Source organism: Theobroma cacao, chromosome 10 (assembly GCF_000208745.1).
Source record: "Theobroma cacao cultivar B97-61/B2 chromosome 10, Criollo_cocoa_genome_V2, whole genome shotgun sequence".
Taxonomy (NCBI): Eukaryota; Viridiplantae; Streptophyta; class Magnoliopsida; order Malvales; family Malvaceae; genus Theobroma; species Theobroma cacao.
In genome coordinates this window covers 1,681,564-1,696,398 of record NC_030859.1, presented here as the reverse complement: position 1 = coordinate 1,696,398, position 14,835 = coordinate 1,681,564, and the positions used below count along the sequence as shown (strand labels likewise).

Sequence of the window (14,835 nt, the reverse complement as noted above, 5' to 3'; positions counted from 1 at the left end):
GGGTTTCTGATCCGTTTTTCTCTCAGGTTTTTCCTGTGATGAGGTTAGATTTTGACATCTCCACGTAAATTTTTTCAAGTTTTTATCCTTTAGAGCATGTAGAAATTGGAAAAGTGAGTAAACTAAGTGGCAATTTGATGAGCAAGTGACTGTATTATGGACAATGGTTTTGGTATAATCCTGCAATAGAAAACAAGAAAAAATTTTATTTGCAGTGATTGACTAGCAGTCATGGTACAAAAGATTTAGGCATACAGCAAGTTCTGTTAAAATGAAAACTCTCTCTAATCATCATGGTACCAAGTATTGGCACCTATTATTCTTCTCTACATCGATGACACAGTCTCTCATACATGCAAACTCCTAATAACATTCATAGATGAGGAATGCTGAGTATACTTTTCCTGGACAAAAGCTTCGAGAATGGTGTTCTTCTCCTGAACATCTTTGAATTCGATTCTCCTACCATGACCTGTAAATAGATGTGAAACTTTTGAGATTGATCATCATGAATAGCATATATATGAAAACAATGAAGACACTCAATCCAACTTCTGTCGTTCAAGACAGATGTAAAACAAACAGTAGGTTCTACTTCCTCGTTAATTTATCCCATCTTTCTTGAACAATTAACTTGCATGTGTAAAATGCTGCAGACGGTTGGATATAAGAACAATGAAATGGACAAAGGAAAAAGGACATATGTTCATGTTTCAGAAGCGCAGTTCAACAAAGGACATAACAAGAGACAAGCTAGGACAAAATTGTCTCAACCAATAACATGTGCAGAAGGCTTTTCTTCAGAAGCATGCAAGTTGGATAAGTACCACCAAAAAAAGCAGCAGCACATCTAAGTTCATGAATATTTAGTTCATACAATTTGCACATGTAGAAGAAAACTGATACCAACCTGGTATTATCCAATTGAACTCCAACTCTAACAACTTTTCAACGCTATTCAGCTGTGCAGGAACTGTGAGAAACAACAGAGTAGTGAGCATGGGAAAGAAGATGAAGAAAAAGCTCAAATGATGCAATAAGAATCAAATAACTGTTACAAAGACAGGCACTGTAAACCTATCCATCTCAATGATGATTTCGAGTATACGACAAAAGAACATTCAGGTAGCATACTATGCAGATCACTGGCTTCTCTCTAGGGACTTTTAGAACATTCATTAACTATGTTTACAGCCAACGAGAATGGGCAAAATCGAATGAAATGCGTCCATACTTATCATACATTGCCATGTAATAGTGATTTCATTTAGTTTTACCTGAACATTTATTGTATATCTCCATTATGTCCAACCCAGATTCTCTCATCAGCAGATGGTCACCAGTGAATAGAACCTTAACTGACTTATAAAGCAAGCAGACTGATCCCTGCAACAATTTATAAAATGTACAATTATGAGCTTTGGTCAGTGCATCGATGTCAAACTGTTTGAGAAATTTCTGAGATATCCAAAGTTAAATTTATGAAACTTAATACTTGAAGCTCATTATTGACAACTAAAGTAATAGAGAGTGACTATTCATATAAATCTGACATTAGGCAAAGTCAACCTAGAACTCAGGGAAGTATTTGTCAAGCCATAGGAAATCCATATTTGCTTAAGATATCTAATTTTCAAAACTTTTTGTATACATTAGATTAATAACTCACTTCTGTGTGGCCTGGAGTGTGTATAAGCATAATGTCTTCTCCAAGGCTCCATGGACCGGTGCCCTCTAGCTTAATCTCGACATCAGTGGTACAAACTTCAACCTACAGAGATCACCATTACAAATAGTACATTAGCTGTAAATTCACATTTGCCGTTCAACTAGTACTCAACATAAAAAGGCTGCAACATCCATTCATGGCCCTTACTTGCCCATAGATAGTGATGAAGGTCACAGAAGTCAAATGAAAAACATTTTGTTTTGGCTATCAGCAAACTCAATTGAACTCTCATACTATATTTCTATGACAGAGAGCACTCTAGCATTAAAAATAGAAACTAATTATCACTGATTAATCAATCAGAAATAGTACACTGGAGGAGTTAAGAACATCAAAGGCACTAAAGCAAGTATGATAACATTTCTGCCTAACAGAATTTTCAAAAATCTGTAAATAGTTGAAAGGGCATATCAGAGGTCAGGACATGACACTCACATCTTGAGAATGCAGAATCCGATCACAACTAAGCCGCTTTGACCACTTCCCATGATCTGCAACGTCATCCCTGACCATAACAACATCTATCAGGCATCAGCAACCTCTAGAAGAACAAAAGATAAAAAAAATTTTGTCATCATACTTGTGGGTTAAAAACATATAGCGTACTCCACCCAGCATCTCAATCTTCTGTGCAAGTCTCTCTGTGAATTTAGGGCTGCAGAAATTTATGTAGCCAAGTTAGTTCAACCTAATATGTGAAGTGATCCTGGGGAAGAAAAAGATCTAGAAGCAGTCTTATTTCCAATTTTTTTCCCCAAAAATGACTGATTCCCCCACCATGACAGTTCACAGCAGAGTTTTTCAGAAACTTCTACCCAGCAAAAGTATAATATTACCTATCTATAAGTATATTTCCTTCAGGATGAATGATCAAGTAGGAAGCAGCTCCATATGATTTCTCAGAATGATACCCACAGTGATAAACACCCTGAAAGTATATTATATCACATAGCCACAGTGATAAAGTGGGCTTGCTATTCCAAGTACACATAATAACACTGCAGTCTGTCAAGTGATACTGTAAAATAAAATAGTTAGGAATGATAAAGATTACCGGAAGCTTCTTCTCATCTATTGGAATTGGAAATGTCTTCTGGGCTTCTAGGATATCAGAAGGAGGTACTTCTGTACGGATTGAGCTTGTTGGACAGGAAAGCAAGGCCTGAAAACATCGAAAGTTCAATGATGACAATCATTGCACCTGTATAGATACAAATAGACATGCAAGTGCATGTGTGAAAGTCTGTAGAGATGCATACAGAAACAAATCATGCTCTTTGATGTAGGTGGAGAAAGTAGAAAACATCATCTTCTAACTGATAAACTAGAAAGGAAACCAGTGAAAGGGCACCTGGAGAGCATTTAATCGGTCCTCCTTGCAAGTTGGCTGTTTAAAAACTGCAGACATCCCATCAACTCGTTTGAAGACTTGCTGAAAAGCCAAGAGAGAAAGAGCATTAGAGTAAGAATAGTTTTCCAGATTGTCAAGTAAGTATCTACCGCATAGTCTATTCTGGGAAAGATATAATTCAAGAGGAAATAAAAAAAATAAAGAAATACAAAGTACATTGCAGGGTTGAATAATATGACTATATTATACATGAAAAGGAAGTAATATGCTGAAAAAGGGTACAAATTTTTGCAAATCAGTAGCAAGGCATCCATAATGCCCACCATCATTCTCAGTCTTTGAATACCATTTTTCTCCTTTCAAACAAGATTAGTTACTCATGAGGACACCATTTGCCAACTATTACAAGGTGCTGCAACTTATTTCGCCAACATCTAGAACCCAGTAAGACAGGTAACATGGAAAATGGAAATTCCCAGATATTATTATCCATTGACATGTGAACAACAATTCAGCTAGGAATCAGAATTATACAGCATACTTTATAACAGTAATCAATGCGGAAAGGAAGTGAAGTAGTAGGAACCACAATTTATGTTACTTAGTTTTGTCTTCCTAGCATCATCTGCACAAAACCAACATTCCCTTCACTCCCTCCATAACATAATGTTCAATGCAACTGTAAGCTCGAAAGATTACCGGAGCCATCCAGCGGCAAGTATCACAATCTATGCATGTATGATCTGCAAAATGGATTAAGAAGCAATACCAAAATTAGCAGAGATAGCAGTGAATACACCGTGAGAAGATATCCTATCCGGCATAATTAAAACATGAAAAGGAATGTACTTTTCCAATACTATTTGCATAGCTATAAAAGGAAACTCCTATACTTTAAAAAGTTACCATCCTTCATGGGCAAAAATTTACAGCCCTTCATCTGTGAGCTTATCTGATAAAGAAAAAAGATCCCCAAAAGAAAAGTATGGTATATAATTTATTACCATGCGGGTAAAAACTGATATTTACCTACAAAAAAGTCTCCATCTACGTTCTGGGGTCGTCTCTGTCTGGCCCATCTTCCAGTACCTGATTCAACCGGGCTTTGAACTGCTTTCACTGATGGGAATCTTGACACCCTCAACTTCTTATGAACACTGGTTGATGATGATGACTTCTTCAGGTTATCAACAGAAGAAGGAAAAACTGAGCCAACACTTGCAAGATTGATAGCTTTGTTTGCCATAGCCATACTCCTTTTTCTCTCTTTGTTCTCCACCAAGAAGACAAGGAAGAAAGGGTGAGGATGTATACAAGTGAAGAGGCAGCTATGACTTGGTTTAGTGAGATAGTATTTGGTTTTGCTGATGCTGACTTCCCAAAGCTAAGGGTTGAATTGTGTTGGAAAATTTGTATAATTTGATAAGCTGATAAAGTTTGACTTAAAGGGAGTAATTTGGCAAGCAGTGATGTCATAACTTTCTTTTTTGGGAAATAAAAGCAATAGACAATATATTAGTAACATTATAAATTTGACCAATTATAGACAGTAACTTGGTAAGGAGTGATATCACAACTTAATTATTAAAAATTTTATTTCAATTGCTAATTTCTTTTATAAAATAAAGCAAATGTCAAATGACAAACGATATCTCATCACGTTTTTAAGTCGTTCGTGAAGGATTCTACTGGTTGCTCAATAAGAATTAGGCTTCAAAAAGCCCGATTCTAGCCAATTTAAGTAATTTTTAGGCCCAAACTAGGTCCAATTCCAGCCCAATTTAGGCCCAAAATTAGGTCCAAGGTAGGCCAAATCAGGCCGGATCCAGCTGACTTGCCTATGAACACCTCTTTTCAAAGCCTTAGTACTATTAATCTTTAGCTTTAAAAAACCTTAAACCCTCGCGACAAGGAATCTCGCTGTTCCTAAAACCCTAAGACCTCTTTCGTGTTTCAGCGCAGTTTCCATGGCTCTCGCTTCTATTGTCCGCAAATCAGCCAACTCGTTGGCTCCACTCGCTATTCGACTCACCCGAGTCCAGAGGAACTACCACTCTTGTGTTTTCACAGCCTTGAACCACAGCTTCCAGTCCCAGAAGTCGGGTGTAAACCGTTTTTGCTCAAATATACTTCATTTCTCAACCGCTGTTGATTCTAAGAAAACCTCCTGTGATGAGTCTCTTCTCCGAGTTCTTGAGTCCGAGATTCAGTGCGCTGAGGAGAGCGATGAGCATGACCAGGTGAGTCAATCTTTTGTTCTAATCATTTCTTTTCTCTTTAGGGTTTATGGGAAGCTAAGGGGAATAAATGAATGTTTGAGTGTGGTGGGTTTTGAATGTTTTCTTTGTATTGAGAGAAGATGTGGAAAAAATTTACATGGGCAATTTCATAGTAGTATTGATACGTTTTTAAGCTGAAAGTGTTAATTTTCTTATCATTTTGTGCTTAATTTTGTTTATTTTTTCCTTCCTATATTATGTTTATGAAGGTTGAAGGAACACCTAGTGGATTCCCTTTCAAAATTGAAGACACTCCTGGACTTCAAACTGTAACATTGACAAGAGAATATGATGGTGAAGTCATAAAGGTTGAAGTTCACATGCCTGATCTTGTGACTGGTGATGAACAAGAGGAGGATGAAGACAACGATGAGGGTGACTATGAAAAGCCTTCTAAATCAAGTATCCCATTGGCTGTTACTGTCTCAAAGAAAGGTGGTCCTAGTTTGGAGTTCAATTGTACTGCTTTCCCTGATGAGGTTGCCATAGACAGTTTGACTGTTAGAAATCCTGACTCCGAAGACGTGCTTGCCTATGAAGGCCCTGATTTCCAGTAAGTTTGTTATAGTTTATGTGTAAATGCATTGGATATGTAGGACAAAATGGAATTTTTGTTTTTGCCTCTGATTTAACTGATATTTGGTTTTTTGGTTTTCAGTGATTTGGATGAGAACTTGCAAAAGGCCTTCCACAAGTATTTGGAGATCAGAGGAATTAAGCCGAGCACTACCAATTTCTTGCATGAGTACATGATCAACAAGGATGGTCGAGAGTACATTAGGTGGTTGAAGAACCTCAAGAAGTTCATTGAAGAATGAAGGAGTAATAGCTTCTCACAATAGTTTATGAAGAAGGGTATGCCCTGGTGTATTCTCCTCTGGGTAGGAAACTAGCACTGTTGCAAGTTATTATATGAACTAAATAACATAAACACATTTTTGTTTAGGTGAAAAGTTTGTGAAATTGTTGAAGTTTGTTGGAACATGCTTGGAATTATGTTCAGCTCATATATTGCTCTATTTGAAGAGTATTTTGTCTCACTCTTGTGTAAACTATTCTACAACTCTTTAAGCCTTGCTGGAATTGGAAACTAGCATGCAAGAATGCTAGTGTTGTTATTTTCCTTAGATGAATGGTGGTAATACTTTGAATGGCAGCTTGTTATCTGCCAGCAAACCATGAAAGAGAGAGAATATGATGTTATATCCAAGAGAGAATAAGGTGCTCTGCCCTTATCCCTTTATTCGTTGAGGGATTAACCACTTTTTCTTCTCTTAAAACTATTGATTTCATTGAATGTAATGAAACACTTTAGCTCACTCCATGTTGTCAAAAGCCTCCAGTCAACATTTCAAATTGATACAAAGTTGGGATCCACTAGATAAGTTTTGGCCTTTTGGATGTGAATGGATACAAAGGGGGAACATCAAACTCTCACAAATTTTGCTACCATTGCCCAAAAATGGAATTCCCCCTATACACAATTTGCTTTCTTGTCATCAAGGAAAATGACTACAAGGAATTTCAGTTCTGGGAATTCTAGAACTAAGTTGACCTTTTGGGACAAATTCTAGAAAATGCATACATAATCATCCACATTGGAAATTTTGAAAATTCTGAACTATAAATTATGTATTTGTAAAACTCTGATACTAATGAGAAAGACATCTTTTCAATTTCCCAAATATATAGTACAATAAAACAATTGGTTGGAATTGGTGGGAATTCTAGTACTAGAGCAGAATCCCTGAATTCACAAATTATATCAGAATACGACCAAACTTTTTTTTACTCCACTTTGGGGACTACACAACCAAACTACTCTCAGTTTCTCTTTATCACCCTCAAAAGAAATAACTTAATTGCTGTTTATTTCTAAAGAACATAAGAATAGACCATAACTAGAATTTCATAACAGTACAAAGGGTAGAATAACACCCTGACCAAAGACTCCTATCAACACCAATCCTTCCCCCTAAAAACTAAAAGGATAATAAGACAGAAATGACAAAGAGGAAACCCATCAGCAGCTTCAGGCATTTTGCCTTTGCATTTTCAAGAATCAACAGGTACGTCTTTGTGAACATAAGTGACCCCTTTATCACCGTCCACCACCTGTCCGCTTCCTTTGAGAATCCTGTATTTGTGAATAGGGGGAATTATAATAATGTGAAATAACCTTAAAATATAAACAACTTCAATTCTTAGCATGTCAAATATTAATTTCATTGGTCAAAAGACGACCATGTAATTTATATGGCAGAAGTTCTTCAGAATATTTGTTCAAAATTTTTTTGTAATCTTGCAATAATATCATCAACATTAAGATCAACAGAATTTATGCTACCAAAAAGGATGCACTATATGTAACAGATATGCATAACTGCATGTATATGGAATGTGAAATATGTAGTAGATAAATGATCTTAATAGATCCATACCATCTTGTTGTTAACAACCCTTCAACTCCAACAGGACCCCGAGCATGAATCCTACTTGTACTTATCCCAACCTATTCAGTCATTAAAGAAAATCAGACACTAGACCAATGTACTTGAACATATTAAATACATGCTGACCAGTAACTGAAATATGATACCTCAGCTCCTAGCCCGAATCGAGCCCCATCACAAAATCTTGTGCTTGCATTGTGGAAAACAGCAGCACTGCCCATTTAAATACAGGACACATTACATGATGTTCCACAAGTAAAGAAGGCAATGTTTTCACACCAAGTTCAAAGTAATTTTTTGCATGCAAAATCAAAGTATTACCCATTGCATTTTCTTATTTTAGATGTAACAAGTACAATGAGAGAACAGCAAGTCATCAAGCAATAAAGTAACAGAAGAAGCATACAAGCTTGTACCTTTCAGAAACTAGATAATTGAAGTCTTACCTGTCAACTTGATGCAGGAAGATTTCTGCAATTTCCTGGTCCTCTGTGATGATACAATCTGTGTGTGCACTGCAGAAAAATGAAAAAAAGGTAATCCGTGTCCATCCACACATGCAAAGTGCAAACATAGGCATATATCCACACAAAATAATGCACACAAAGAGACATCAACAAGCTTCTCTGCCAAAAGTGAGTAACATGCCTTCCATGATGATGGATATGATCGATGGCTGCACCCACATCATCGACTATTTCAACAGTGCAGGCCATTGAATTGTATTCATGATGAAATGAACGTGCCTGTGGGATACTCAACAAGTTGCTTGCCCTTGGCCCACCATATAAAATAACACCTGCAGAAGATGCATTATTGTTGGTTATCCATTAGGTATTCAAAATGTTGTGTTACAATCTATTCACTTTCTAATAAAACAATTAACCATGTACCAAACATGGATATTCTAAGTATCATACTTTGTAAGTGAAACCGTTTCCAATGTACCTTCTATATGAAGATCATTAATTAGGTCATTAAGTGCACCAGTCTGCACTAAATCCTTGTGTACAAGAAGAGTTTCCTGCCAAAAGGAAAAGAGAAGCATTAAAGAACTATGCAATGTGATAAACACAATCTGAATATATTCAAACAAAATATATAAAGTCAACGAATAACATTGAAAATGTTACTAAAATTTATCTGGAAGAAATAAATTGACAAATGAATGATGAATTACCATTGCATTACAAGCAGCAGGATAATCTATTTTTGCATCCAAAACAATCTTCTTTGCCATATCCATGTCAGCAGACTTATCAACATATACATGGCAAATTCCATCTGAAACAAACAGCATAGTTCACTACATAAGAATCAGGCAACATTATCTTTTCCTTCTAAAAATAAAATTACCACATCAGGCCAAGCATATGATGAATGGGTAAGACAATAGTAACCCATCTAACCTGCATGACCAAGAACTGGAATTTTGGTTGAACTCTTGATTTGAGAAACAAGTTTGTTGCTGCCTCTTGGGATCACAAGATCAATCACATCATCAAGCTGAAGCATAAATGTTAATGCTGAGTTACAAATCAAAGTGTACAATACTGTTGTAAAGTATATGTTCTAATGATTGGTCACTTTAAGAACTACTAACCTTCAAAAGATTAGGAATCTCCTCTCTTGTAGTCACAAGTCCAATAACTTTGCCACCAACAGTGTCTGGAATGGCTTCAGTTATTACCTGTGAATTCAAAGAAGATGATAAAATTTCAGAAAACAAATCTAGACAATAAAGCACATTTCAGTATAATCCAGAAAACTCGTTTTAGAATCCAAACCTTATGCAAAATAGCATTTGATCGCTTGGCCTCCTTTCCCCCTTTCAAGAGAAGCCCATTTCCACTTCGGATAGCTAACGAGGCTATCTATTCATACCATACATAAAGCCACAGGAATATTCAGAAAATGAAGCATATAAATTGACTAGGCAAACAAGAAAATAGCTCTTCACTCCGCATCATAGCATGCAGTTAGCTTTTTGCTTTTTCCTTCCTTGGCCAAGCCAAATAAAAGGTTAACATACAAAGCGGTCAGAACAAACAGTCTACTTTAGGAATAAAATAATCTATTTAATCATTCACCTTATCTACACCATAGAAAAATAGTGGAAGGACTTTCGAATTGTAGTCCAATTTACCTGTACAAGTGCATCAGGTCGAGATTCAAAAACAATCAAAAGAACACCCAAAGGACTTGATGTTTTCTCCAAAATGAGTCCATCTGCAAGCTGAATGCAAAAACAATCATTAGATTGCAAAAAGTTCTTCCAATTCTGTTAATAAGAGCTTTGGCCAAAGCCAAACATGCTTTTGGTCTCTAATAAAATCCCCCCACCCCTAAAAAGAAGGGGACCTTTCTGGCTTGCTTCTATAAAGGTTTAGAAATTGAACAACTACTTTTCAAACAGAATGAGCCTTCAGTTAGTCCACACCTTGGTGTATGACTGCCTCTTTATTACCTGGGTTTTCTTCAAAACACGGCCAATTGCGTCTTCCATGTTAGCAAGCACACGAATAGACTTTGCAAGGCTTGAAATCTGTCAAGTACACAGAGTAAATTCAACAGCGCAAAAGAAAACTCATAACTACAAATTAATCTAGGAAGGTGCAAGGTCCAACAGATTTTGGTGCACAAAGGTTGCATCTGCTTTTGGTATTCGGAAAGATGCTCAAAGCTGAGAGGTAATAAACAGCAACAGTAGTGCAATTCCAGTAGCATGTTTAGCATTTTACCTTCCCAGGCTTCAGAGCTAGCCGGGATATCAAGGATTTCTCATATCCAGCCTGTTGTGCAGCAGCAACATCAGCTTCATTCTCAATAGTGATCACCTTTTCATTTGCTTCAAGAGCATCAGCTATGTCTAGTAAAATCTTTTTCCGTTCTTGTGAAGACAATGCCTGAAGAACAATTGCTGTTAAGTTATTTATGCCACTAGTCAAGAAGGTACAACTGACTGTCAACATGTGAAGTTGGCGGTTGGAACCAAATGTCATAACAAAATAAGCACATAAAATATTTGGAGCCACAAAGCAATGCAGTATTACCTGAAGTTTTCTGGAACTTTCTCTTGCTGCAACTGCCATTTCACGGGCCCCAACTTCTTTAATTGGTTCCCACAAATGTGCATTTTGATGAAAGAGTGTACCAATCCGTTTTCCTTGGAGGACTTTTAGTATGTTCTCAGCTGCATACCCACTTTATAAAAAACAAAAGAGACATTACTGACAATTAGACAGACGGCAAATGGCTGACACCAGCATGGCAGCATCACATATGAATGCAGCAAGTTTTTTTTTAATAGCAAAATCTACAGGCTCCAGACAAATACGTTTTCATTCTTGTTCCTTGAGTTGCAATTTATAGAACAACGTATAAGGGTTCTTAGAAGGAGTAAAAAGCTGGAATGAGGCAGGAAGGGCTAAATTGCTGGAATTTTCCTACCCCTTGATGAACTTTCCAGCAGGAAACTGGCCAGTAGGTTCATTCCATTTTAAATGATTGTAATCCTAGCAACAACAGCATTCTATCATTTTAGTTGACCCTATTTATTAAATTTAACATGTTTCAAGATACAGTCAAACATTGCAGAGTGCTAAAGCTGGAACAAAACATGAAACATACCTGGTAATAACAACAGGAATGCCAGCATTAGCTGCATTGACAGCAGCTTTTACTTTTGCAGTCATACCCCCTCTACCCACCCTCGACTTGTCTCCAAAGGTAATCTCACCCTGATGCTTTTCCTTAACATATGTGTGGATTAGCTTTGATTTCGGATCACTTGGAGGGCCACTGTAAAGACCCTCCACATCACTCAACAAAACAAGAAGATCAGCTTTTAGTTCCAATGCCAGTAGAGCTGCTAAACTGTCATTATCCCAAAATATACCAGAAGAATCCTGCAAAAGTGCTCAAATCATGAACAACTTTAAGATGAGTAAAAGCCTTTGAAAAGGTCTCTTCTTTTTTTTTTTTAATACCTACATAAAAGTTAAATCTCACAATATCTGATTTAAAAATGCATTAGAGCCTTCAGAAATAAGCTTCTATTTAAGATCCATTAAAATGTATTGGTACAGCCTCCTAAGATTAAGCTTCTACTTATGATGAAGAACAGCACTTTTCATTCTAACATTAGATAAGAGTACCTTAGCCAGAAAGGGATAGCATGGATCCAGGTATTGAAATAAAGAGACATGAAAACACATAGAATGTATTCGTACAGCCTCCTAAGATTAAGCTTCTACTTTTGGTGAAGATTTTCATTCTAGCATTAGATAAGATTACCGTAGGCAGAAAGGGATAGCATTGATCCAGGCTGATATAAAGAGACATCAACTCACAAAGAAAAAAATTATCAGTGCGATACCTCATATGGAGCTTTCCTGGTACTGACTGCATCATTTTCATTAAATATTGGAATAACTCTCAGCGATAATAAAGACTTCACTGTTTCACTTAGTTGCTTCCTAAAATCTCCATCTCTAAAGTCGCTATCTGTTACAAGAAGTTGAGCTGATGAAACATCCAGCTGCAGCCAAAAAACAAGAAGGTATTTCAAACAAGCTCCATGTATGGTGATATAAAATCTTGGAAATAGTGATGAAAATTTCTAATGAAGAAAGAATGAACTCAGGTAATGAACTTTAAAAAGAATCAGTCTGCTGCAACCATGAAATAGAGAATGTGTAACCACCTCACTAAACAATGTATCATACAGGGCCATAAGACTATTTTGTCCAACAGCTGCACATGCCTTTCCATCAAGTTCTACTTGTGGTTTCTGAAGATCAGCAAAGCTGCAAAACATGAGACAAGAATGAATAAGAATTATATCAAGGAAAGAATTATTAAAGAAAACTGTCCAAATATTAATAGTTTCCCCTTTTTTCTTTTTTGATGCATGGCAGCACCATCCATTCTTTAGCCTCACAACAAACTTGAGGCATAAACATCAGTCTACAGAGCTGAAAAAGAAAACACAAAATACCTGCTGTTAACTAATCTCCTGTATCTAAGCCTTTGGCGACCAAGCCCGACAGCACCTGATGACACCAAAATAACCTCATATCCTTGAGAGTTCAATTCTTTAATCTGCAAATCATTTGAAACTTTAACCGTGTTACTAAAAGGAAAATAAAGCGATAAGCGCAAACTCCCAGAGCTCCAATCGTAACAATGTATAAAACAAACAACAAACCTGCTCACATAGTGCTCCTAATCTTCCAAGTGCTAATCGTCCATCAGTTCGAGTAACAACAGCAGTCCCAACCTTCAATATTAGTCAGTTTACCAAATCATCAAAACTCCAACTTTTCAAAATATTTAGTTGTCCCTCCATCAAAACATGTGCTAAGATGTTTATTACATAACTACTATATCCAGAAGAGTATTCTTGATTTAGATCAATCGATATTAAAATATTAAGGGCCCACTTTTGTGGCAGAAAATGACCACAATTTCCTATCTGAAAAGTGAAAACCAACTTTACAAACAAAAATAGACATCACTTTCAACAATGCACTTTAAAGGTAATTTCCATTGATTAACCTGCCCCACAATTCCAAAAAAAAAAGATCTTGACTCTTAAAAAAATTATCTTTTTAATAAAAAATGCTCTGCCATATACATTTTCAACCTGTTTTCAGTTTTTCCAATCTTCATAAACTAATTTCCATGACAATGCCAAAGACCCAAATTTTCCTTACACCCAAATAAAAATGGCATGATTTATGTGATTTTAAGATCACTTAGCTTAGTTTAACAAAACCATTGGCATAGTTTATTTGATTTTAACATCCTTAAAAAAAAAACTATTTTTACCCAATTTTCAGTTTTTCCCACGATAATTTACATTTCCATTTGCAATGAAATAGACACAACTTCTATTTTTAGAATTTAATATCCTTATACCCCAAATACAAACAATGCACTTAGCTTGGCTTAAGTATACCGTCTAGCCTTGTGATCCCGTTCACTTCCCAAAAAAGAATAACAAAATTTAGGAAGAAAGCAATCAATTTGTTTCATTAAACTTATCAAAAGTCTAAAAACAACATTTTGAAGGAAAAAAAAGAAACGAACCTTGATGACCAGACGCTTAACGTCTTTAACAAAACCTCGAGAAGGATCCATATCTCCCATATTTCCGAAACTCGGAAAGAGCAGGTGTCGCTGTTCCAACTCAGTAACTCAGTGTTTCTTCTCCCTCTCTCTCTCTCTCTNCTTCTCCTCCTCTCTCTCTCTCTCTATCGCCACGGATTTAGATGTTTGATAAGGGCTTAGGCCAACCCCGCTATCGTCTCAGGTTTATATTTTGAGGACGAGATTAGTAAAACGTGATGCTATTTAATATATATATATATATATATGAGAGCAGGGAAATTCTAATATGTTACATTTCGTACCGTGATGAGATGACGTGGACCAATGTTAATGTGCGACGGTGGTGAGAGCGTGACGTGGAGGAAGGGGAATGGAGGATGGGAAGAATGGTGGGGTAGAGAAGGGTACCAAAAATGATTGGCGGGTACTGGGAATTTGTGGGTTAAAATAATCGGCGGCGGAAGGAGGCGTCAGGGAGCTGGACAAGTCGCGACAAATACGTTTCCCATAGTTTTAGATCCGTGTAATTCGAGTTGTCATATGCCACTTGGATTCTCTTTGACTAGTAACTCTCTTTTTTTTTTTTAATCCTAATAAAAAAAAGCTTAATTTTTTTAAAATGATTTTAGACTTTTTTAACTAAAAAACTTTATCATAATATTATTTTTATTTTATTTTTTTGAATTTATATTTGACACACAATATGTAAATTCTATACATTATAAATTTTTTAATGAGTCATTTACAAATTAACAATTTAAATTAATTCATATATTACACATGCATGACTTAATTTTTGAGACAAGCATATCAACTATACAGCATTCCTTTACAACATCAACATCGACAATGCACAAGTCTCAACTCGTCCACGTAATGACGAAGAGGCTCGAGATGGGGCACGAGCAT

At 36.3% G+C, this 14,835-nt stretch overlaps 3 protein-coding genes across 3 annotated transcripts; 1 reads left to right on the top strand and 2 right to left on the bottom strand.

Annotated features, from left to right (window-relative positions):
• On the bottom strand, positions 187–4,539 carry LOC18586022. Its single transcript, XM_007009144.2, has 11 exons — positions 4,110–4,539; positions 3,780–3,823; positions 3,081–3,161; positions 2,784–2,891; positions 2,566–2,657; positions 2,310–2,384; positions 2,165–2,234; positions 1,670–1,771; positions 1,278–1,386; positions 911–973; positions 187–472 (listed from the first exon to the last, which is right to left on the bottom strand). The coding sequence occupies exons 1-11, from the start codon at positions 4,330–4,332 to the stop codon at positions 348–350; spliced, it is 1,092 nt and encodes a 363-aa protein (XP_007009206.2). The 5' UTR covers positions 4,333–4,539; the 3' UTR covers positions 187–347.
• Positions 4,956–6,486, top strand: LOC18586021 (uncharacterized protein At2g39795, mitochondrial). The gene is made up of 3 exons (XM_007009142.2): positions 4,956–5,320; positions 5,569–5,912; positions 6,018–6,486. Exons 1-3 carry the CDS (start codon positions 5,048–5,050, stop codon positions 6,175–6,177), a joined length of 777 nt encoding a protein of 258 aa, XP_007009204.2. The 5' UTR covers positions 4,956–5,047; the 3' UTR covers positions 6,178–6,486.
• LOC18586020 (delta-1-pyrroline-5-carboxylate synthase) lies at positions 7,013–14,134 on the bottom strand. Its single transcript, XM_007009137.2, has 20 exons — positions 13,906–14,134; positions 13,022–13,093; positions 12,812–12,915; positions 12,518–12,620; positions 12,191–12,352; positions 11,443–11,720; positions 10,866–11,016; positions 10,554–10,718; positions 10,280–10,357; positions 9,959–10,048; positions 9,600–9,686; positions 9,416–9,502; positions 9,222–9,318; positions 8,993–9,096; positions 8,761–8,836; positions 8,461–8,611; positions 8,259–8,327; positions 7,959–8,025; positions 7,801–7,871; positions 7,013–7,496 (listed from the first exon to the last, which is right to left on the bottom strand). The coding sequence occupies exons 1-20, from the start codon at positions 13,963–13,965 to the stop codon at positions 7,415–7,417; spliced, it is 2,154 nt and encodes a 717-aa protein (XP_007009199.2). The 5' UTR covers positions 13,966–14,134; the 3' UTR covers positions 7,013–7,414.